Raw genomic sequence first — 24500 nt, forward strand, 5'->3', positions numbered from 1 at the left:
AAACTGGAACCTCTAACTATTCTCAATAAACTATCCTCACTCAAATAATTTTAAAATATCCTAACATCTTAACTGTACAAAAATAGCAGCATTCAAATTTCTCTGGTTTGGCAGTCAAACAGAGTTCACATTTCTTAATTCAACAACCGAACACACACAAACAAAAAAATGAATGTACTTTAATCCATGTCAAGGGGTTCGGGGGCCTGGTGGAAACTGAAAATAGGGAATCTAATTCTGTATCCCGGGGTGCGAGAGCAGTAGGCTCTCCTTCGCCAGTTCTTCATTCAAATGGTCTGCACGATACTGCAAAGTATCGCCAGTGCTAATAGTGCTTCAACGACATACGAGAGGGAATACCAAGTGATATACTTATCACACCAGGTCGGGGTACAGTTGACTGTTACTGGGCTCTGTGTACTGTGGGGGAGTGAATCTTTGAAGGCCTGTGGGGTGGGGGTGAGGGGGTTAGCGTTCTCGCGCAACCTAAGGGACCCTGCTTATGTCCATATAACAAAGGTGGAGGTCGTCTTCATCTTCTCTTCTCTTGTCTTCTCTTCTTGCCTTCTTCTGGAATTCTGTGAACACAAGCATAATATCTGTCATTATCTTGCTTAAGATCTTGTATGTTTGTCTGTCTGTCCTTTATTGCCAATTACCCTTTAATTAGTCACCATCTGTGACTCCCTCATTTTTTTAAAAACCGAATTTCCAGACAAGACATTATTGAAAAATACTGACCGTGCGAGCCGTCTCGCAGCCTGTGCGATTTACCATCCCAATGTTTGAGGATGTAAATAGCATGAGGAAAGCAACCGAAGGGTCACTGTAAAACAAAACAAAAACTTTTGAAATGAAAGAGCCAAAATGAGGTGCGTATGGGCCGCGGCGAGTAAGAATTGGATGGAATCCCCGTGTAGGACGGGATATGCTCTACCCGAGCTTAGCTGACCAGATGTGGGGTCCTCGGGCAGGGCGGGGATAAGTGCCGTTTCTCCACTGCCTGAGTAACCGGCAAGAACAGGCAAGAATGTAGTCGTCGTGGGAGTTGCAGTAATGCCTCTTCTACCCTCAAATCAGAAGAGCAGTTACGAGTTAGTGTCTGGGCAAATTCTCAGGTTTCTGCGGACAAACGAGTCGGCTGTCCGTGGACAAACTTGTTCCATTAACTGCCAGGGGGCGTTAAAGGAGTGGTGGTGTGGGGCTGTGAAAAGTTGTTTAAATTCTAAACACTTAACAAACACATACAAACAAACATGCAACAAATATCGTGCCGGTTCCATCAGAAAGGACACCGTATCTCTCTAGCGGTTCCTTTTAAACATCATTTGGACACCTCAGTTTTCAGATGCGAACAGGGTCGCAAAGGGATTTGCGTAGTGGGAGTCAGACTCAATGTCATCATCTTCTCCTGGCTGCCATACTCTTGACCGTAGAAGTCGTGCCAAAACTGCGTGGGGTGACTTGGGGTCCATCTCATCGTTCCTGATGCGCCTGAATGAATTGTCGCGGTGCCAGAATCGTGTGTCTAGTTTTGAACTGCAGGGGTCTAAATCGTAATCGTCAGGCAGTGGGTCTGGGTCAGGGGCTTTAATGTATGTGATCTTGAAGGGATCACTTGAATTGTACTCAGTCACTGGGAGTGGGGCCTGGTACAAGGGGATAGTATCGTGGTGTGGCTGTCGTCACAGGAAGAGGCGGAGTCGTGTGGCAAGGGGCGGAGTCGAAGTTGAGTCTGAGGACGGGCTGGACTGGCTGGGGGAGGGTAGGAATGTGTTTTATGTGGGCGGGGCAAGCTCGTCTGCTGCTGCGAGCGGGATGTGGTGTGTGTGGTTGTTCTGAGAGCCATAAGCCTTGAGCTGGTTTATGTGAAACCACGCAGACTTTCCATTAGGGTATTTTATCTTGCAGACAGAGGGGCTTACTTTGTCAGAAATGGAGTACGGACCTGAGTACTTAGGTGACAGGAATGTGCTGGGGTTGTAAAGGGAAAGCATTACTTGCTGCCCTACTTCAAACTCAGTGGCATGCACTGTCTTATCGAAACAAACCTTGCTCTGTTCCTTCCTTGTTCCCATTCTCACAGTGGCTGTGAGTTGGGCCGCCTTCACATTTGCTATCAACTGCTGTACAGCATTTTCGTGTGTGAGGGCTGTCACTGCAGGGCTGGTCAAATCTAAGCCTAATAAATATTCCCTTCCTTTCATGGGGTGTCCGGTCATGAGAGTGTGGGGGGTGTATCCTGTGGACGTGGATATCGTGTTTCGTAAAAACATCAATGCAAATGGGAGAACTGAATCCCAGGTGCTATTGTTCTGCTGAACCATTTTCCTAAGGGTGCCTTTAAGTGTCCTATTCATGCGTTCGACGATGCCACTTGAATGGGGGTGGTACGCGATATGAAACTTTTGAGTAATTCCAGAAATTGTGAGGACGTTTTTCATAACTCTTCATGTAAAATGGGAGCCTTGATCAGACTCTATACTGCGGGGGAGTCCCCATCTTGTAAAGATGTGGTGGGTTAGTATTTTGGCTGTAGTCTTTGCCTTATTAGTGCGGATGGAAATGCATCCACCCATTTTGTGAAGGTGTCGATGACCACCAACACATACTTATATCCGTTTCTGCAAGGGGGTAAGGGTCCTCTGAAGTCTATCTGGAGGTTAGTCCATGGGCCATTAACGGGGCGGGTGTGGCTAAGTTGAGCCTTCTTTGCGTATCTGTCCTGATTGTTCTGGGCACCGATCAAGCAATTCTCAACGTAGTGTGTTACGTCGGCTTTCAAATTTGGCCACCAACAGAGCGGTCTGAGGTGGGCTAAAGTGGGTTCAATTCCCTGATGTCCATGATTGTCATGGAACAAACAAATGAGTTGGTTCCTATCCTGCTCTGGAACTACATAAAGGCTGTCTTTAAGAATCACACCGTCATGTGTGGTCATGGAATTCTTAAATTTCTCATAAGGGGCTGGGAAGGTTCCCTTTAAAACTTCCCTGAACTTCTCATCCTGTTTCTGTGCCTGGGCTAAATCCTGTATGTTGGTCTATGAGACCTGAAGTGTGTGTACTAGGGTGCTTTCGGGGGGGGGGGGGGGGGTTCCAAAAGTAACCATGCCTAGAACCTGCCTTTGCTAGGGCGTCTGCTTTAACATTTCCAGGTGGGGAAGAACGGTGGTGACTGCGAACGTTTACAATGCCGTATTTCTTGTCCTTTGCCTGCTTTAAAATATGGCGAAGTAATAGAGCTGATGGTAGGGGTTTTCCGTCTGCGGAAATAAATCCTCTTGTCTCCCACAGGGGTAGGAATTCGGTTAAACTATTGCAGACATACAGACTCTGAATAGATGTCTGCTGGAATGGGGAACGAGTCGGGGTGGTCTACTATATATGCTATTGTGCCTGCGAGCCGAAGTGTCCTGGCAACTTTAGGGAAATCTCTTCTAGGGCACGTCCCTGCGCGTCCTCTACATAAATACTGCATCCTGTTATGCGTTTGCCGTCTAAAACTGTGGATGAGCCATCCACATAAATCGTCAGGGGTGCACACGTGTTTGTGGACTGGGGTCTCTGGGGTGAACTACCTATCTTCCTGGGAGGTGTTTTTGGAATGAATGGGCCTGTGTTGTGCTGTGTGGAGATAATCTCACATTCATGAGGGGTGCCTGGGTACTGTAAATTGTCCGCAAGGAAAGTGTGTGTCTTTGTTCTTTTAACTGTGATGTCCCATCCCTGTAAAAGAAGGGTCCAACGGGCTGCTCGGATTTGGCTGACTGTGCCATCTTTAAGTCGGCTGTCTAACAAAAGCTGTGTTGGGGTGTGTTCTGTGAGGATGGTGATGGGGCTGAGTCCTGTAATGTATGAAAAGTACTGTACTGCCCAAAAAACTGCGAGCCGGTGCCTTTCACAGACAGAAAATCCTTGCTCGACAGGGTCTAATACTCGGTCTGCTACGGGTCTTAACTGGTCATGCCGTTCCTGGAGGAGCACGGCCGAAAGGGTTGGGTCGGTGCTTCGATGGCGTACGGGGAAATTGGGTCTGGAACCTGTAGTGCGGGGGCTGTGCTGAGTGGTGTTTTTAAAGCATCCACGGCATCTGTATGCTGCGGAAGCCATTCCCAAGATGCCTTTTTCTTAAGAAGGTTGGATAGGGGCGCTGCTTTAGTGGCGAAACCGTCAATATGGTTTCGGCAGTAGCCAACCAGTCCTAAAAATGACCGGAGGGCTGAGACATTGTGGGGAAGGGGCAATTGGACGATCAAGTCAATTCTCTTTTGCTCGATCTCGCATTTACCATGCGTGATAACTGTTCCCAAGTATATCACATTCTCTTCCAAAATCTGGGCCTTTTTGGGGTTAACCTTCCATCCAATTTCTTTTAGGAGTCCTAGGAGTTCTGCTAGAAGTGAAATGTGCTCTGCCTTTGTGTCTGTCTGTAGTAGCAGGTCATCTACATACTGGACCAGACAGTCGGGGCGGGAAAATTTAGCTAATCCGTTTGCCAGCTGTAGGTGGAAAATGGAGGGGGAGTTGTGGAAGCCTTGTGGAAGGCACGTCCACGTATACTGCTGCCCTTTAAAAGTGAAGGCGAATTTGTACTGGCACGCTTTAGCCAATGGAATGGACCAGAAGCCGTTACTAATGTCCAAAACCGTAAAGAATAGTGACTGGAGTCCCTGATTGAGCATGGTCTCGGGACCTGTGGCTACGGTGGGGGCTGCTGCTGGGGTTACTTTGTTCAGTTCCCGGTAATCAATGGTCACTCGCGGAGACCTGGATCAGTGACATGGCGGGATTTATAAAATTGGAAAAGGTCAAATTTGCCCTGAGAGGATCAATACAAGGGTTCTATAAACGATGGCAGCCTTTTCTGGACTTCCTGGCTCAGAGATAGGTAACTGGGTCAATAGCAGCAGCAACCCGGGGGGGGGGGGGGGGGGGGGGGTGCATTATTGTAGTGTTTATTCTGTAACTTTATAGTGTGTTAATATGCGTTGTTGTTAAAATGCTGGGTTGTTCATGGGGATGGGGCGAATGTATATGATTGTTAATATTATTGTTATTTTCGGTATTTTACTAAGGTGCGTCAATGTTGTATAAAATCAAAATTTCTCAATAAAAATGATTTTTTAAAAAAAAATCAATGGTCACTCGCCATGTTCCATCGGGTTTCCTGACGGGCCAATTCGGGGCATTATTAGTGGAGGCTACTGATCTCAGTACGCCCTGTTCTAACAAGCTATCTATCACTTTTGAGATTTCTCCCTCTGCTTCCTGTGGAAATCCGTACTGTTTCTGAGGTCTGGGGTCAGGACCTGTAATCTGCACAGAGCCAGCCATACTGCCACAGTTGTGTGTGTGCTGTGCAAATGCTGCTTTGTGTTCTTGCAGGACTGCCCTAACCTGTTTATCTGCACTAATTGTTCTCTGGTCAAACCAGTAATCTCCAACTGAGCTGATCCTATTTGCATATTCTCCTACTGTGAGCGTGGCGGGGGCTCATGCTGCTTTTGCCATTCTCCAGACACATTTGTTGACTGGATCAAATGAAAGGTTGTGGGAGCTCATAAAGTCGATCCCTAAAATGTGTTCTGCTGAGTGGGGCAGATCAACTAACACTATGGGGTGCTTGGTTGTTATATTGCCGATTTGTATGGATACAGGGGCTGTGATGTGTCCCTGCTGTAAGTGGCCTGTAAAGCCGCTGAGCGTGATGGTGTCTGTTGTGGGCCACGTGACCCTCTGAAACATCGTGGAGGAATTGAGTGTGGTGCGGAACCCTCCTGTTTCCCAAAGAAATTCAACAGGCTGACTTTGGCTGGTACGACCGGTCGGCCGGACTTATCCCAAAGGGTGTCGCAGACCCAAGTTGGGGAGCCTGAACACCATCAGTCTGTGCCGTTCATGTCTCCCTGGTCTGAACGGGCGCTAACGCTATGTATCAGCTTTGCCCTATTCCTATTTAGGGTGCCTGTCTGTTCGGCGCTCTGTTTTCTGTGGCGCGTTGCACTCTCGTGCAAAGTGTCCTAACTGACCACAGTTGTAACACTCCTGCGATTTGGGCTGGGGTGGGCTGTTCCTACTCTCATTTATCCATGCGGGGTTCTGGTGCGCTTTAACTGTATGCATATCTGCATCTGCCTGCTCTTCCTCGAGTTTCCTAAAATTGGTTTTGTTCTGAAGGGATTGCTCCCAAGCGCGGGATAACCTTTTCAAAACCCATTTCTCATTGTGGGCCTCATCTGAGGGGTCATAATTCGCGCAAGCTCTCTGTCCTGCCTCTGTTGCATGAGAGATCAAGATTCGAGTCCATTTTGCCATGTTATCTGGGGACAAATGGGCGCGGGCTAATTCTCCAAAAACTGCAGTGAAATGAATCCACAAGCGTCCAGCAAACGCTGTGGGGTGCTCTGTCTTTTACCTGCATCTATTCAGGCCTTCTACCGGGTCGTCTCTGTTATAGCCGATCGCATCAAGGATCGCTGTGTGCCTCCTCCTACATTCTGTGGGTCGGGAAGGGCTGCTACGACTGAAGGATCGAGGCTCAAAACTGTGAGCTTTACCTGCTCTCTCTCGTCCAGGCCGTACATGGTGGCCTGCTGTTTAACCTCCGCGAAGAATTGGTGTGGGTCTGAAGTGGGGAGGAACGGTGTGATTTTCTCAAGCGACCCGTAATTGGGTCACGGTTAAGGGGGTTGTGTACAGGAAATCCGTGTCTCCTTCTGCTGCGGCCCTGCGGTGTGTGGTTACCAGATTCATGGGGGTGTGTTCTGTCTGTTCAGTGGGGGGTTGGGGTGCTCTTCTTTTCTGGGGTTTCTCCTGCGCACATCGTATCTATGAGCTGTTTCGTTTCATTCTTGCCAATCGGGGCCGTTTTCCTGATGTAGTTGAGGTCCGAATGTGCTCTGAAAGCCATTTTGAACTGAAAGCAGGGATTGCAATTCTGCAATTTGCTTCCGGCACTTTGCGTGGTCTACGGAGCTCTGCCTTTGTTCCGTTGTGGAAGCATGGAGTGCTCGTAGGGCTGCTTTTAAGTCATTGCACTGTTTCTGCAATGCTTCTACCTGCTGTTCTGTTTCTTGTCTTACCAAGACCGCACGTTGTGTGTCCTGGTAGGCCTTGTTATACTGGGTCTGGAAGCTGCTTAAGTGCGCCAGACAAGACTGGTGTGCCCTCTTGGCATCATCCACCTCTCTGTCTTTTGCTGCTAACTTCCCTCTTAACTCTGTTCTCTCTCTCTATCTCGCTCACATCTACCTTACTCTTTCTATCTCTCTACGGAGCGTCCTAACGACCTCCTCTGTGCCTCGCAATTGTGCCAGACAGGACATGATTGCCATCGGCTTGCGAGCTTGTCCCAAGCTCTTGTGAATCTCTGTCAGGTTCTCCCACCAAGTATGTCCTATACTCCCGGGACCTGTTTCGTCATTCGCGCAAAATTCGCTCCAAAGGGGCCATCCTTTCCCTTTGAGGTCCTTCCTAATTTTTTCTTCCCAAACGGGACACTGTTCTACTCTGCTGGTCGCTGCGAACTCAAATTCCTGTGGGTTCATAAGGCGTTCCATTGCCATTTTTCCTATATCTGGGTTTTCTACTAAATTTGGAACAGGGGGTGATAAAGCGGTGATGTAAAAACTGGTACGGCTTACGCTAATTTCCGGCCTACAAAACTCCCAACAGTTTTACGCAACAAAATCTCTCAGGTTTACCTTATATCCCTGTTAGTACGCATGCATTAACACACTTTCGAATTCTGGAGGATTGATCAGTACTGCTTAAACTCTTGTGGTTCTTCTGTTTCCAATTGGATTTCTAATTCAAATTTTGGGTTCTCTCGGAGTGGGGGGGATTCTAAGTCGAGTCCCGGCGGAATCACCAGTAAATGTTGCTCGTTATGCTTTCCCTTCATTTGCCCTGTTTTAATTACCTTTGCTCAAGAGTCGCCAGGTATCTTTCTGATACCACCACAAGGTTCAAAACCGAATACTGATCAATGACTCGATACACCAGTTAGTAAGTTTGAAATCAATGCACATTTATTTACACACAGTCAATTATTACTCATGCACAAACTCTACTCACTAAACTACAACTACTACTAAAAGCCTATACTTAGCTTTGGGTGTCCACTCAGTCAGAGGAACAATGGCCATTGTCCAGTTCTGATACTGCTGGCTTCGAACTGGGATAGAATAGTAGCTAGGAGCGCCTAGCTCGTAGCGTACGTTGACCTTAGACTTACTTGGCTAGTGCTTGGCGGGCCTCTCGTCGCTGAGAGCCAAAGGCCAAGGTGATGAAAAAGAGTAAGAGAGCGAACTGACCTTGGCAACTCTGTTTTATAGCCCCCAGGGTTTCGCGCCCTTCTGGGCTGACCCTGGACTTGGTTCCAATTAATTGGACCATGTCCCAATCGTTTGTATCGATTCTCTCCAATACCGGGGTCGTTCCCCGATCGTTGGGCGGTCCTTAGGTAACCTTTGGCCTGCCTTTGTTTTAGCCTCCACTGGCGCCGGGAAGTCTGTCCTGGTACCGATAGTTTCAATGTTTCTTTTTGTCCCCGGAGATAGCTCATTACTATGCTAATGGCTTATAGTTTCAGTTCTGTCTGTGTTCTGCAAGTTCCAATCCACAGGAAACCTTGCACCTGCTTGTTTTTCTAGTGCTGTCCATTTTTCCCTGCACTCTTTGCGAGTATCCATTTTGGAATCGGGACGTGGCCACCCCAGGTGGCTACACACCTGAGTGAGTAGGTCTCTATATATCTCTCTCCCTCTTTCTCTTGCTTTTGTGTGTCTGTATGCCTATGTTACTCTGTATCTGCATGTTTGTGCTCACGCTGCAGGCAAAGTTTTAAGAATCAACTCAGCAGCTGTTGACTCCATAAGATCGGATCTAAATCATCTGTTAACATATTTAAATCGTCTTGATAGCAAATCCTGAGGGACAATCAAACTCCTCAATCTGAGACCAGTATACCTAACCTTTTTTTTACTGGACTCTAAAAAGACTGCTTAATCTACTTCCCGGTCTGTGCCTGCCTGTCTGTCCCAGTCGCAGCATGTAAATGGATAACCATTCATTGAGTTGACAAACAACACCTGATCAATAATATTTAATTATGGTTAAATGGGCACTGGATGCCCTCTGGTGCCTACTTTCCATACGTGATCCTGGGTCGGAACTTGGCAGGCTATTTGTCTACATCTAGTTTAAAAAATAATTAATAGATGGTTATGCACTGTAACGCATCCTGAAGACACAAAGCATGCCATACAAATTCAAGTTTTTTTTTCTATTAGATTGGAGACTATTACAGCGGAGCCATTTCATGTTATCAAGTGGCATCTACACATGTACATTCCAACATGGGTCACATGACAAACAGGAGTAGCTATACTGCCTGACTTTTCCCTTAACGTGCCTCAAATTATAGCAAAAGCCTGTTCAGAAAACCGAGCTACGTGTGCTTTGTGCTGACAGTAATTAGTAACTGGATTGAAGAATTTGTGGCCATAATCACTGAAAATAAATCACTAACATTATTTTTTGACTTGAATATGTTCAAATTCATTCGTAAACTGGTGACCTCGTAGTTTGTTTTGTATCTTCACATGTGTTTCCCTTTGGGGGAGTAGGGAGGAAGTATTGGAAGGGTTAGCAGACTGATTATCAACCTCTGAACTGCCTTATGAATGCTTCGACCATAACCAGCATGTCCTGAAGCATCTGGCTCGGAAGCGGGGCACTACGTTCCAAGCACAAGACCTCCTCAAATTCGTATTGGTAGAAGCATGTTTAGAGCTGCCATCATCTATTTGGCTGCCTCCATTTTAAATTACTCTAAGGTTAACTAGTTATAAACAGATGGACTCTCTCAAAAAATCAGGCCAAACAGAAGGAATCTTACAGAACCAATAAACATGTAATAGCTGCAAACTGTGAATTCTCTCTAATTATGAACCACGAACAGCCTTCAGAGTGCCATGATGTGGAGATGCCGGCGCTGTACTGGGGTGAGCACAGTAAGAAGTCTTACAACACCAGGTTAAAGGCCAGCAGGTTTGTTTCAAACACGAGCTTTCGGAGCACTGCTTCTTCCTCGGGTGAATGAAGAGATATGTTCCAGAAACATATATATAGACAAAGTCAAAGATGCCGGACAATGCTTGGAATGCGTGCATTTGCGGGTAATCAAATCTTTACAGATCCAGAGATGGGGGTAATCCCAGGTTAAAGAGGTGTGAATTGTCTCAAGCCAGGACAGTTGGTAGGATTTTGCAAGTCCAGGACAGATGGTGGGGGATGAATGTAATGCGACATGAATCCAAGATCCCGGTTGAGGCCACACTCATGCGTGCGGAACTTGGTTATAAGTTTCTGCTCAGCAGTTCTGCAATGTCGCGTGTCCTGAAGGCCGCCTTGGAGAACACTTACCCGGAGATCAGACGCTGAATGCCCTTGACTGCTGAAGTGTTGCGACAACAAATGAACGGGCATCACGCGACAATCACCAGGCAAGAATGTTCCCTTCCAGTCGGGGAAGGGAATTATTATATGAATCTGATTGAGCTTTCTTTAATAACCTTTTGAGACAAAGTGCATCATGGAGTTCACCTGACCCACAACTTTTAATAGATTGTGGTATGGGGAGCACACGGCCCACTCTACAGGTGTGGTACAGCAGAAATGGAAAAAGTATTTTTTAAAGCAAAACAATGTTTATTCTATTAACTCAAGTTAACCTTTTTAAAACAGTGAACATATTAGCAACCATTAATTTAAATACAACCCTCAAAGAATACAACACTAAGTAATCCGTAAGCTGTCCTTTTAACATTCAGAAGATTTTTTTAAAAAACCTTTACACAGAAGCACGTCAGAAGTCACTACTGAGAGCATTTATTAGTTTTAAATCACCAAAGGATCAATTTACAGTTTTTAGATTACAGAGAGAGTGACTCCCACACCTTCTGGCTGTGACTGCAACTATTCAGCTCTGAAAACAAAACTAAAGCACACCCTGCAGCAAACAGCCTGAAGCGAAAGTAAAAAGCTGACAGACAGCCCAGCCACACTCTGACATCACTGATAAACACCCATTTCTTAAAGGTACATTTCTTAAACACTCATTTCTTAAAGGTGCTCTCACATGACAATTTTGCATTTGCATGTGATGAATGCTGTTTTTCTGATAGTTGGCAGTGCTGCCTATTCAGTTTGTCAATTTAATTTATATTAATAGTATTTCTAATTTTTGTTCTCTATACTATATATGCATAATTTAGTTTGTGTTGAAAACGCTTGACAGTAATATGTAGTTGTTCTTAAAATGGGTTATTTGCTAGATATTCAGAAAGAACAGAGACCGTTCCTTGTATTCCAAGCTTTTCACCTTAAATATGCTTTAGAAAGAGAGTGAGGGAAGACCAACTGCTTCCCCAAAGAGAAGGAAAATCGGCAAAGGCCTCTTGTGTATGCCCAGCCCTTAGCCACCTAGGCTGATACCCTAACATTATAGTTACGCTTTTGTGAAGCATGTTTTCAACATTGTGAAGCATATTTTCAACATTATAAGTTGCTATGAAATTGCAAGGTGTTGTTGAGAACGTGACTGGGTGTGTAAGCTGAAATGTTGATAATTTATGGGTGTGTTCCCCTCTGATTGTGATGATCGTCATGTTGGAAGTAATTTGCGCTGAAGAAAGATTTAAGATTCCGCTAAAAAGCATGTTGGTGTAAAAAGTGATTTGCTTGCTTTTCCTTTTATGCTTTGGTAAATATGCCTAATGGTGACATTAATGATGAGTGAAATTGCATTTATAATCTATAATAAACAGCTAATTTATAAGAAAATTGTTGGAGAAAACACTGAATTCATCAGCCAAAAGAAATGACCAAAAGTATATAATATGCATTCTGCTTCATTTCATGATGACTATCGATTGCCATCATCTGGACTTGTATTATTTATCTAGTTTTATATTGTACCAGTCACAAAGTTTATTGTTGTATGTCTGCCTGGTTAGTTCAGCAAGGCATAGTTGAGAAGCAAAAGTTAACGCAATCTCTTCTTGTTTTCTCTAGATCAAAGTATTTTCAAACAAGTTCCATTGGGGAGCACTTCACAATAGAGGTATGTGGCATACTGTTTATTATACATCATCTGTCTTGCACACCTTACACTTTATTGACTAATATTGTGTGGTGACAGAAGTTGTGTAAAGTGCTATTGAAAATGGTGACCAATAGATTTTGCATTTGATCATGCCCAATGGAAGACTGAATTATTTAGTCTAATCTTGCTATTGGTGAGGTATGATTAGTCTGTCACATTGATTAATAATCTTGTCTGCATCTGCCAGTGTACTCCACTGCAAGATTAGGTATTACCCTGTGCCTCGGAGGAATAATTTCCTCCATCAGTCCTGTTCTTTTCAACCCGATTGCAGAACCCTGAAGCATAATGGCATAATTTTGTTTTTAAATTTTCTTCCACCCCATAAAAACAAAACAAAATGTTGTCGGTGAATGATCAGTAGAGATTTGTGTGTTGTGCACAATCTTCCTTCAGGCTACACAAGGGCTTGAACCCATTTTTTTACATGATAATGCGTTGTCACTCTATAATTATTATTTTTTCTTTTGGAGCCTGTCAGGAGATTTCTTGTGGCCTCTGGAGGATGACTAAAAAGTTGTTGATGAGGGGAAAAGGTTAAATATGAGAATAAACTAGCCAGGAATATAAAAGTAAATAATAAGAGTTTTTAACCGAGGAAGAAAGCTAGTGTAAACATTAATGCTTTCGGCGTGGAGTCAGAGACCGGAGAAATTATCATGGGGGATGAGGAAATTACACAAATTACATAATAGAGGGAAACCAAGAGGCTTAAGGGACTAAAGCTGACATTCTCAGGAGCCGCTGTCCATGTCTTACAGTTCTAAAGAAGTTAGCCACAATGTGCTGGTTAAGATTTTCTAAAATACCCTAGATTCAAGACCAGTCTCTGCAGATTGGAAGTTAACAAATGTAACACTTTTCAGAAGAGGAGAGAGAGAAAACGGGACGACAGGCCAGTCATTGAGAAAATACTAGAATGCATTGTTAAGGACGTCCTAACAAACCCCTTTTACTTAAAGAAAAAAAAACATGCTGTGATCAGACATGGCCAACATAGTTGTAAGAACGAGTAATCATGTTAATTGTATTAAATTTGTTGAGAGGAAGTAACCAGTGGGGTAGATAGGGGAGCCAGCTGGTAGATGTAATATACTTGGATTTCCAAAAGGCATTTTATACGGTACAAAGGTATTGCAGCACAAGAGTAAGAAAGTCTTACTGCGTTTGTACTGGACTTTGGTGAGACCATGCCCGGAGTACTGTGTGCACTTCTGGTCTCTACATCTAAGGAAGGATATAATTGCAATGAGATAGCACAGCTAGGATAGTTCATGGGGCATGAGGGTTGTTCATGCAATGAGAGCATTGTCCTATGATAGGCTGAGAAAATTGGACCCCTGTAGTCTCTAGAGTTTAGAAGACTGGGAGGTGATCACATTGAAACATAAAAGATTCTGAAGAGGTTAGGCTGGCCGGAATTAGATTTTCACCCCTAATTGGGCATATAGAACATGGGGGCGCAGTCTTCGGATAAGGCATCAATCATTCAGAAGTCAGATGAGCAATTTATTCACTTGGGGTTGTGAATCTTTGTAAATTCCCTATCCTGGAATGTTGTGGATAGTCCAATGTTGAGTGTATTTAAAGCTGAGATAGATTGATTTTTGTTCTCTCTGGGAATTAAGGAATATGGGACGCGATTCTCCGCTGCCCACGCCGGTTGGGAGAATAGCGGGAGGGCCGCCCGACCCACGTCACGAATCGCCGCTCGCCGTTTTTTACGGCGAGCGGCGATTCTCCGCAGCCGATGGGCCGAGCGGCCGGGCCTTTACGCCCGTTTTTTCACGGCAGCAAACACACCTGCTCGCTGCCGTCGTAAAAACGGGCGCTAGATGCCTGTTTGGGGCATCCAGAGGCCCGTTTGGGGCGGAAGCACCACCGTTGTGCTCGGGAGGGGACAGGCCCGCGATCGGTGCCCACCAATCGTCGGGCCTGCGTCCAACAGGGACGCACTATTTCCCCTCCGCCGCCCGACAAGATGTGGCAGCTTGATCTTGTCGGGCGGCGGTGGAGAAATGCGGAACCGCGCATGCACGGGTTCCGTCAATGGCGTGATGACGTCACTCGCGCATGCGCGGGTTGGAGCTGGCCGCGCGTCATCTTGGCGCGCAGCCTTAACGACGGTCGTTAAGGCCGCGACGCCGTGATTCCCAGGGTCCCGCTCCTAGCCCCAATGGGGGGGGAGAATCGGGTCCCGGGAACGGACGTGAAGGCTGCCGTGAAACATGGCCAGTTTCACGGCAGCCTTTACGACTCTCCGCATTTGCGGAGAATCTCACCCATGGGGAGCGGGCAGGAAAAGAGTTGTGACTGAAGATCAGTCATGATTGTATTAAACGGCAGAGCAGGCTCGAGGAAGTGTGTGATCTTCTGCTCTCGTGGAGGGTTTCGCAATCAAAGCGCTTTTTGACTGTTGACAGCTTTCTTTAAGACCTGTGCTGACTAATTAAGAAAATATTTTGCTGATGTTCATTAATGTTGTATAAGATACAGCATGTAAGCCCTCACTCGCTGTATTGTCGCTCTTTATTTATGGGGGTGGGGTGTTCTGGTGGGAAGACAACAGAAAAAGGGAACAACAGCGGAGTATCTGTGATCTGTGTTTTGTGTTGCCAGCATGTTGTCATGTTTGAATTTTTTACATGTTTGTGCACAAGGTTTATTATCAAGGCTCATTAGCAAGTGCCCACCCTTAAAATTGTTGCTATTTTATCATTCAAAGGGCATGAAGGTTTTGTGCACTATGTACTGCAAAAGCCGAATAGCTCACTCATAAATCAGCTTAAATTAATGGAATAAACATTTCCTTGGATCCTCATACTTGAACTCTTTAGAAATAACCTCCTAGTATGCTAAGCTAGAGGCCAATTTGATGCATTTTCTATATTGCACAATCGAGCCAGTTTGAGGGCTATAATATATCCTGAACTTCTAATGCTTAAAGTGAAAGGAATGTTCTTTGTAAAATTAACTCTTTTTATATAGATGAAAATAACATTGTTTTAAAAATCCTGATGTGTACTATATTTTAAGCTAGGTAGTGATGTGCTGCAGCTGAAGATAAAACTGCTGTGTGCCAGCATCTGACACGGTCTATCCAGGGTATTGGCTTGCAGCCTGACTCAGAGCAGGGTACCAAGAATCCCAGTGACTGGTTTATTCCAGTTTGTACCATTAAGTACTTTCACTAGTTGCTAAAGCATTGACTGTGCCTGGAGTATTGCAGATGTGCCTGGTTCAAGTATTGAATTAACTAGTCTGCCACAGAGGATCGGCGACTTTGTTTTCAGCCCCATCAGCCTCTGTTCTCGAGTGTATCATTTTGGAATCATCTCGCCCCATGGGGAGTCTGCTTCCTCTCCCTTCCCCTACCTAAAACAGATCTGTAACTAGCTAGTCGTTAGGCAACTGATGGGGAGGACATCAAATCTCACTGGGCTTCTCGTGGGGAATGGAATATGAGCAGCACAACATTACCATTCCCGACCTGACTGCAGTATATTAGCACCCCTCCCCCATCCCAATTGTTCCACCAGTTGACAATGCATAGCAGCAGCTGCTATCTTGTCTGCAATCCACCCAGTCATGATAATCTTAACACATCAAAAGCAAAATCTAAATTAATTTAGAGCTATTTGACCAGAAGCGACCATTGAGAGATGTTATTAATGGATCTCTAGATTCACATAGCTGATGCATTGATAGGTGTGTCTGTTTACTTGAGGGTGTGGACACGGCAAAACTTGACATATATTTGATTTGTAGTATTGCAGTACATGTGGCCCAAACTATCTACGTGTAGTCTCCTTAATACTTTTATTGTTACTATATAAAAAAAATTTGAAATCTCTAATTTCTCGAAAGAAGACTTGCCATGGTCAACTTCTTTGGGCTTTTCAATGAAACTGGAGGTCTTTGACTTGGCTATCATTGTTAGCTTATGGTACTGTTGTGTACAAAATTTCTATCTGCCCTTTTTCCACTGAGTGCCATATATCAGTTTGTTTAGAAAAAGCATCTCATCACGGTGTATGACACTAAGTTAAAAATTAACCACCACTCTGCTTGTTATTTACAGTTTGAAAACTTGGTGGAGAGTGATGAGGTACGTTTACATCAGCTCCCATGGGGAATCTGTCAAGTGCACTTAGTGACTATTAGCATTTAACTGTATCGTACCAGTGTTCCTTGCAGACTCATGAGATCACCATTAAACAAAATCTAATTGATGCTAGACAAAAAGTCTCAGCCTGAAACAGCCCAAGAAATTATATCACCTTTATGAAAAATGTTGGTAACTACATATCAGTATTTCGCATATCACATTGCAAATGTTAATTTCTGCAATTTTTAAAAACTCATTCTAGGATTCATTTTTCGGAAGGAATGGGAGATATGTTTACAATTAATCTTTCCCTAGATATACTAAATGGTACTTTCTTACGAAGTATTTTTCTAGCACTCTTAGAATTTACCTTGATATAGATGCTAATTGCTATCCTCCATTGATTCTCTCGTCATTGCATATAAATGTATAAGATTAGATTTATTGCAAACGTAAAGCCAGTCATCCTATTTTGGTATAATGATAACAAAGAATTATAAGTGACAAATGGTAAACATAATCCCAAAATATTTTAACTTGTGTTTGTTTGTGATATTGGTGATATCACTGTTAATCTGGCAAAAGATTTTTAAAAAACCTTTGTAATTAACTACTGGAAAGATACATCCCCGGTTTAAAGAATCCGTTTTCCTAATCTATGGAATATTTGAGTTTAATGTCCTGATACAGTTCCCAGTAAAAGAACTAGAACCTGTATGTTTCCAAGCCTAATAGTATCCCTAGGCTATACCTGCAGAAGAACACCCTGCCAACGATGCCCAAGAGCACTGTATGTAATCACCAATTGCTGGCCCTGTGGAATAATTCAATCATAAGCTTACAATAGAGAATAGATGCCATAAATTTGCTGTACTTTTCATTTGGTATTTGAACAATAGTTCAAAATAGAATAAACGCACATAATTTGTCAAGTTTCATGATATAGCATGTTAACAAAAAAAGGGATCTTCCCAAATCAAATAATGAATTTTATGTCTAACACGTATTGGAATTAATTTTGACTTGCAATCCTTTTGATAATGCATAAACGCTTCGTCTCCAATCAACAAAATATTTATAAATGAAAATATTTTCATGTGTTTATTTTTAGTCTTGTGGCTTGCTGCTGTTGAAATGGAAATTGGAAATTGTATTTATCCATATGTTTACTGTACCACCCAGTGTAAGGCTAATATTCTAATATTTATAACATTTTGTATTGTGATTCTAATACTTTACAAACATTACAGCCTTTCATGAATAGGAAAAACAAATTGTCATACTGTACGTGCAAACGTTTAAACTGTATGACTATAAAGAAGGGCTAAAAGGATTGGTTGTTTAAACATTTTAAAGCAGCAGTTTTTTTCAAAAGAAATGTGCCAGATTTGTAATTTTTTTGTTTTGTTTTTACAGGCTGAAAGCCCAGGATTCAACCCGAGGTAAGAAGTGTGAAAAGCGATAGAATTGAAAGAATGCATTTTGTAGCTGAATTATGACTCGTTAGTGTGTCCATTGGAATTACCTAAATCAATCCGATTAACCTAAAAATTTAGGGGGGGGGGAATCCTTCTCTTTTTTTTACCGTGCATAAAAATAATTCAAACAAACATTCTTTCCTTCTGAAGTTCTTGTGCATGGTGAGTGGTGAAACCTATCCTTGATCATAGTCTCAGTTCATGGAAGGTGAGCATTATCTTTTCAAATGATGGCCTCGTCAAGTACTTGTCCAACAAATGATTTTATTCCCTCTCTCAAGTTCGGGAATGCTGAGGCTGCTTGTCATCTTCCTGTATTGCTAATGATATTCACTTGGGTATTTTTTTTAAAAGTCGGGCGCAACCCTTGCATTCAAGGGGATAATACAATTATGGAAAAGGTTGATGAAGCTTGCATGCAAATGGTTCAAGAGTTCATTGGCATATTTCTGGAAGGAGGGAAAAAGTTAAGATGATAAGATGAGCTTCCTCCATAAAAAGCAATGTTGATTCAAATAAGTATGCATTATTTTATCAATAGATGACACTGGGCCATTTAGTCTTGATGGTAAAACTGTAGTCAATTCTTTTTTTTACCAATTAAGGGGCAATTTAGCATGGTCAATTCACCTACCCTGCACATCTTTGGGTGGTGGTGAGACCCACGCAGACACCCGGGGGGGGGGGGGGGGAGAGAAATGTACAAACTCCACACAGACAGTGATCCAGGATCAAACCCGAGCCCTTGGCGGCGTGAGGCAGCAGTGCTAGCCACCGTGCCGCCTGGTAAAACTGTAAACTTGAAAGATCTTTCAAACAGTCAAGTCCCAATATTCGTAGAGTTACGTTCCCATGAAATCTCTCAAACAGCGAAATCGCAAATGATGAACATGCTTTTCAATGGGGGTCAATTAGATAGGTTCCAGCAATGCGAGGGCCGCATTGGTTTGTGCAGTTACTGTACAGCAAATTGTGGTACCTGTGTACAACAGATGGGGGAGCCTCTGAGCAATACAAGACAAAGGGACAATCCACATTTAAGAAAAAAATGAATGCCCTCAAATCAGACAAAGCAGGCAAAATCATCGAACATTTCAAAATTGAACAGAACGGTGATTGCAGCTCCGGGCAGAGAGATTCCGACATTTCCAGGTTAATCTCTCTATTCAGGCTGTACTTCAGCTGCAACCATTCCAGGCATCACTTCACCCTCCTGTCGGAAAGGTGCTTCAAAACAAAAATTCTATGTTCGTGGTCAGGACGAATGGCGGAATACGGTACCAGCGATTTTGACACCTGTTATTAAAATGTGTCAAGGTTTCTGCTCGGTTATGGCTGCCATCTCCTTGGGAAAAGGGGGGAAAAGAAAGAGCAGATAAGCAAACAATTGCTCACTCAGTGCATGTACGGGTAAGTGAATATGCAATCAAAGAAGTCATGAAAGGCAGTACTTTCCTGTAATAATGAATTGTTTCACAAAATTAGCTCAGTTTGATTCACGGTTCTAATCCTGATGATAAATGGTATTAACGGCTTCCGGTGACGATGATGTGCTGAGCGGTCACAGACTAGGTGTCTCTCCTCCCAACCAGAACCAAAAAAGGCACTTTTAGATGAATTTTGCCCGAAAAATCAATAACAAAATAACCCCAACGGAAGAAAGGGAACAACTGTAATTTTAAAAAATGCCAGCGAACGGGAGCTCAAGGGGTCGAAGAGACGGCAGAAGTGGCACAAAGGGCCACGAACAGCCAGCGAACGAGCCGGCAGACCCACGAGGCGAGTAGACCCCGGCCGCCCTTGAGAGGGGGAGATTGTCGACCCGAGCATCAGCCTCCCCTTGGAGACAGATGGAGGACCTTCCTTAAGAAGGAGCTGGCCGCAATGAAAGAGGCAATTAGAAGTGAGATCTACGTGGCAGTGAAGGTGGTGGCGATGGAGGCGATGATCTCCTTACGAAAGACTATTAACGGACTGGGAAAGAAAGTGGAGGCACAGGAGTGGATGTTTCATAACCGAGAGAGAGAGAGAGCCTCGACAGACCAGAGTGACAGGATCATTGCTCTGGAAGCAGAGGTGAAAAGGTTGGTGGCGGCCCATAAGAGCTTGAAGGGAAGGTCGAGGACCAGAAAAACTGGTCCTAACCAGTGGGGCAAAAAAAAAAAGGGCCAAGTTTAATCAGTCGAAGTCAGCGCTTTATAAAAGTGGGGTGCGATTTAGCATGTTATTCCCAACGAGACTCTGGGTCGAGCACGGAGTACTATTTCAATACCCGGCAGAGGAAAACAACTTCAGAAGGGCCAACGGCCTGGACAAAGGACAGGCAAGGCAGTGATGAAGGCGAGTCGGAGTAAGATCACGAAGAAGAAAAGCAGAAACAGAGACTCATATACAATGTAACATGTTTGCGCAGAACTGTACTGCCTCGTTCTGATTAGAAAGCAGTCACAGGAGAGATCGAGGACAGGGAAATGCAGGTCAGGGGGCAGGCAGAGAAAACAAACCGGCGGGCATAGGCAAAGGGTGAGACCAGCCCTAGGTACTAACAGGGAGGGCTAATATGGGAAGCCTGGCAGTAAGGGGGGGTAGCGAGCTGCACCTCCCGGCATGGAGGGAACGCCCGTGCCTAGCCAAGGGAGGGGGCACAGAGAGAAAGACACTGGCAGGGAGGGGAAACAAGGTGGGGAGGCAAATGCGAGAAGGGGGGCTGGGGGGGAACAAGGAATACGTAGGAAACGGGATGGGGGAAAAAAAGAGTTGGCATTTGGATTGGCTTTGACAGGCAGGATGCTGGCTGAGAAAACACGATGGTGCTGCAAGCAGCCACTTTGGAGGGTCCCTGAGCAAAGGGAAACACGGTGTGCAGGGGCGCACCCATGTGGCGTACACACAGTTGGCAGCCATGTTGGGTGCCCCCTAGAAAAAAGGAAATCCCAGAGTGCAGGGGCCCTGCCTCATGGTGGGAAAGGCAACCGTGGCCATTTAGTACAGCCCCCTGATGAGGAAACCCCAGAGTGCAAGTGTGCGCCCACTAGGTAAGTATGGTTGACCCCGCAGGTATGGAAGGACAGAAACCCCCCATCAGGATCATCACCTGGAATGTTAGGGCACTTAACGGCCCGTTGAAAAGATCTAGAGCCTTCGGCCACTTAAGGCTGACATAATCTTCCTGCAGGAGAAGTACCTGAGGGAGAAGGACCGACTGCAGGTAAGAAAGGGGTGGGTGGGACAGACGTACGGTTCCTGTTACGGGACGCGGGCTAGGGGAGTAGCCATACTGATTATCAAGAGGACAAAGTTCACAGAGACGAGGACGGTTACGGACCAAGGGGGACGGTACACCTTGGTCAGCGGTGTCCCAGACTGGACACCGGTAGTACTGGTAAATGTGTACAATGGGTGAGGATAGAGGAGTCCTCCTGCAAGGCAGCGGCCCTCTATGCCCTCTCCACGGCAGCGCTCCCATCTCGCTTTCTTTCTCTCTCTCTCTCTCTCTTATAAAGAAGACCATGGTGGAAATCCCCGACATTGACACGCGCTGATTACGGGAGGGCGACTTTAACTGCGTACAGGACTTGCTGACTGACAGACCAAACCTCAGAGCAGGGAAAAAGACAGGCATGGCTAGTGAACTGGGAGCATTCATGGAGCAGTTGGGGGCGGTGGACCCATGGCGGTTCCTGCACTCCGTTGAGAGGGAATTCTCATTTTATCACTGATCTACAAGGTATACACCCCGATCGACTGCTTTGCAGTGTGGAAATCAGTGCTTCCAGGAATAGTGAGAGCGGATTACTCCGCGATAGTCATCTCCGACCACGCTCCGCACTACATAGATATGAGATTGGCAAAGGACCGCGCCCTGAGCCCCACATCGAGGCTGGATACAGACCTCCTGGCCAACGAAGCCTTTTGCCAGAAAACGTCACAGGCCATAGGTGATTACGTTAGTAACAACCAGAACGGGGAAGAGGGGTGGGGGCCGGGCAACAACTGATTGACTCCATCCTGGAGGTTGACAGAAAGTACTCCGAGGCCCCGACCGCAGAGCTTCTGGCAGAGAGGAAAAAGCTGAAAATGAACTATAACCTGCTATCCACCAGGAAAGGAGTGCACCAACTCTACCAGACACGGGGGACCTTCTACAGGCACGGAGGAAATTTATGGGTGGTCTGGCACTGCTGAATTTATAATACTACCCCTGGGCAGCTATGGAGGAGAGAGTTAGGGGATGGCTACGTGAACCCACCATGGAATGGGTGAGGATAGAGGAGTCCTGCAAGGGAACGGCCCTCTGTGCCCTCTCCACAGCAGCGCTCCGCTCTTGCTCTCTCTCTCTGTCTGTCTCCGTCTCCCCCCCCCCGGTCGAAATACACATCCTGCCCAATGGTGGTAACCACACTAAGACATGGAACCAGATGAGGCAGCATTTCAGTCTAACAGAGATGTCCCCCCATCAGCGGAAACTGCAAATTCCCAGCAGCCATGTTCAACATCGCTTTTAAGAAATGGAGACAGGATGGGGGGACACGAACAGTTAGGGGCTTTTACATGGGGGACAGACTAGTGACACTGAGCGAATGGACGGAAGACCTGGAATAACCAACAGGACAGGAACTTGGGCACCTTCAAGTCAAGAACTTCCTCCACAAGGAGACGGTAGGGTACCCCAGGGTCCCGAGAGATACGGTATTAGAGGAACTGATAAACACGGAGAGTAAGGAAGGGAGCAACTACAGGAATATCTATGGACCGTTACTGGACAGGGCAAGACTACCACTGGAAAAGGCTGCCCGCCTACTGGCTCACCAGCTGAGAAAGCAGGCAGCCATTAGGGAGATAGCACAAGTGAAAGATAGCAGAGATGGACTGGTAGCTGAACCAAAAAAGGTCAACCAAACATTTGATGCATTCTACCGGGAACTGTACACCTCCGAGCCCCCAGACAGGGACGCAGGGATGAAACAGTTCCATGATGGACTGGACACATGCCAATTGTGGGAGACGATAAGCAAGGGGAACTGGAAGCACCAATAGGTCAGGGACAATTCATGGAGAGCATCAGCTGCATGCAGGTGGGGAAGGGGCTGGGATCCCACGGGTTCCCGGCAGACTTCTGTAAAACATTTGGGCCGGCCCTGGCCCCACGCGTAAGGAATATGTTCGCAGACTCGCTGGCAAGGGGCATCCAGCCGCCTATGCTAACACAGGCCACGATATACCCAACGGAATGTGGATCATACAGAATCATTTCGCTGCTTAATGTGTACGTTGAGATACTCGCAAAAGTCCTGGCCATGAGACTTGGGAGCTGCATGCCAAAGGTGTCGTGGAGGACCACACTGGCTTTAAGGGTAGGCATCAAACTGCGAACATCAGGCGGTTGATGAATGTAATTACGAAATGCCAGAGGCTAGCAGGGATTTTTACATGGGGGACAGACTAGTGACACTGAGCAAAAAGACAGAAGACCAACAGGACAGGAACTTGGGTACGTTCAAGTCAATAACTTCCTCTGCAAAGAGACGGTAGGATACCCCAGAGACACGAGAGGCACAGTATTAGAGGAGCTGATACACATGGAGTGTAAGGAAGGGAGGAACTGCGGGAACATTACTGGACAGGGCAAGAATATCACTGGACGAAGCCAGACGAAAATAGGAGGATGAACTGGGGACGGAAGTGGGTTGGGGACTCTGGGACGAAGCACTGAGCAGGGCCAACGCGACCTTCTCCTGCGTGAGTCCAAGGTGGTGCACAGAGCGCAGCTAACCAGAACCCGAATGAACAGGTTCTTCCCGGAGGTGGAAAATGAATGTGAACGGTGCCAGGGAGGCCTGGCCAACCACGCCCACATGTTCTGGCATTGCCTCAGACTTGTAAGTTTCTGGACAGCCTTCTTCGAGGCAATGTCTAAGGGGGTGAGGGTGGAGCCTTGCCCGTGAACGGCAGTCTTTGGCGATATTGGAACAGCCAGAATGACACATGGGGAAGAGGACCGACGCCCTTGCATTCGCTTCCTTAATCACACGCCGAAGAATCCTGCTCGGCTGACGATAAGCAGCACCACTCACTGATGCAGACCTGGCAGAATTTCTCCATCTGGAGAAGATCAAGTACACCATCCGAGGGTCGGAAGAGGATCTCCACAAAGCATAGGGGCAATTCGTCGGCCTGTTCCAAGACCTGTTCGAGGCCAACAGCGACGAGGGAAAGAGGGCGAGATGGGAGAGAGCAGACAAGAGTACACAACACAAGGAGGTACAAAGGAGGGAGGAAATGAGGAAACCCAGGGGAACCGCATGGAGGGTGCACAGGGTGGAGCATGGAGGTCACGACATGGATAAATGATTCTCTTGATAATATATTGACAATGAAGACTTGGAAACCTGGAGAGAGGGCAGGAAGCACCCCCGCCCCCATCAAACCTACAAGGCCTGTAACAAATACCACAGAAGGGGGGGGAAGAACAAGCTCAGCAAAAGAACACCCAGGTTGGAAGAGGGGGGATACCAAGGAGGCGGGAGGGGGAGAAGTTATACCAAGAAAGATGTATGTACATAAGAAACTGTATGAATTGTAATTATCGAACACAAAAGTTTCACTCTGTAAAATTGAAAATGTCAATAAAAACATTTTTTAAAATAAATAAATGGTTCTGTTTTTTGTATTAAGGTTTTCGAAGTTAAAAATAAACTAGGAATTTGAAGCAGAGGGGGAAAAATGTTTCTGAAATGGAGGGA

General features: G+C 45.6%; 1 protein-coding gene across 2 annotated transcripts in view; it reads left to right on the forward strand.

Moving 5' to 3' along the window:
- The window catches only part of ap1ar (adaptor related protein complex 1 associated regulatory protein), a 136363-nt gene that overhangs the window by 63055 nt on the left and 48808 nt on the right, over positions 1-24500 (forward strand). For both annotated transcript variants that reach the window (XM_038792171.1, XM_038792170.1), the window contains exons 2-4: positions 12081-12129; positions 16253-16279; positions 17696-17721. In XM_038792171.1, coding sequence (XP_038648099.1) covers positions 12081-12129; positions 16253-16279; positions 17696-17721 — 102 coding nt within the window. The remainder of the gene's footprint in view (positions 1-12080; positions 12130-16252; positions 16280-17695; positions 17722-24500) is intronic.

Source organism: Scyliorhinus canicula, chromosome 3 (genome assembly GCF_902713615.1).
Source record: "Scyliorhinus canicula chromosome 3, sScyCan1.1, whole genome shotgun sequence".
In the NCBI taxonomy this organism is placed as follows: Eukaryota; Metazoa; Chordata; class Chondrichthyes; order Carcharhiniformes; family Scyliorhinidae; genus Scyliorhinus; species Scyliorhinus canicula.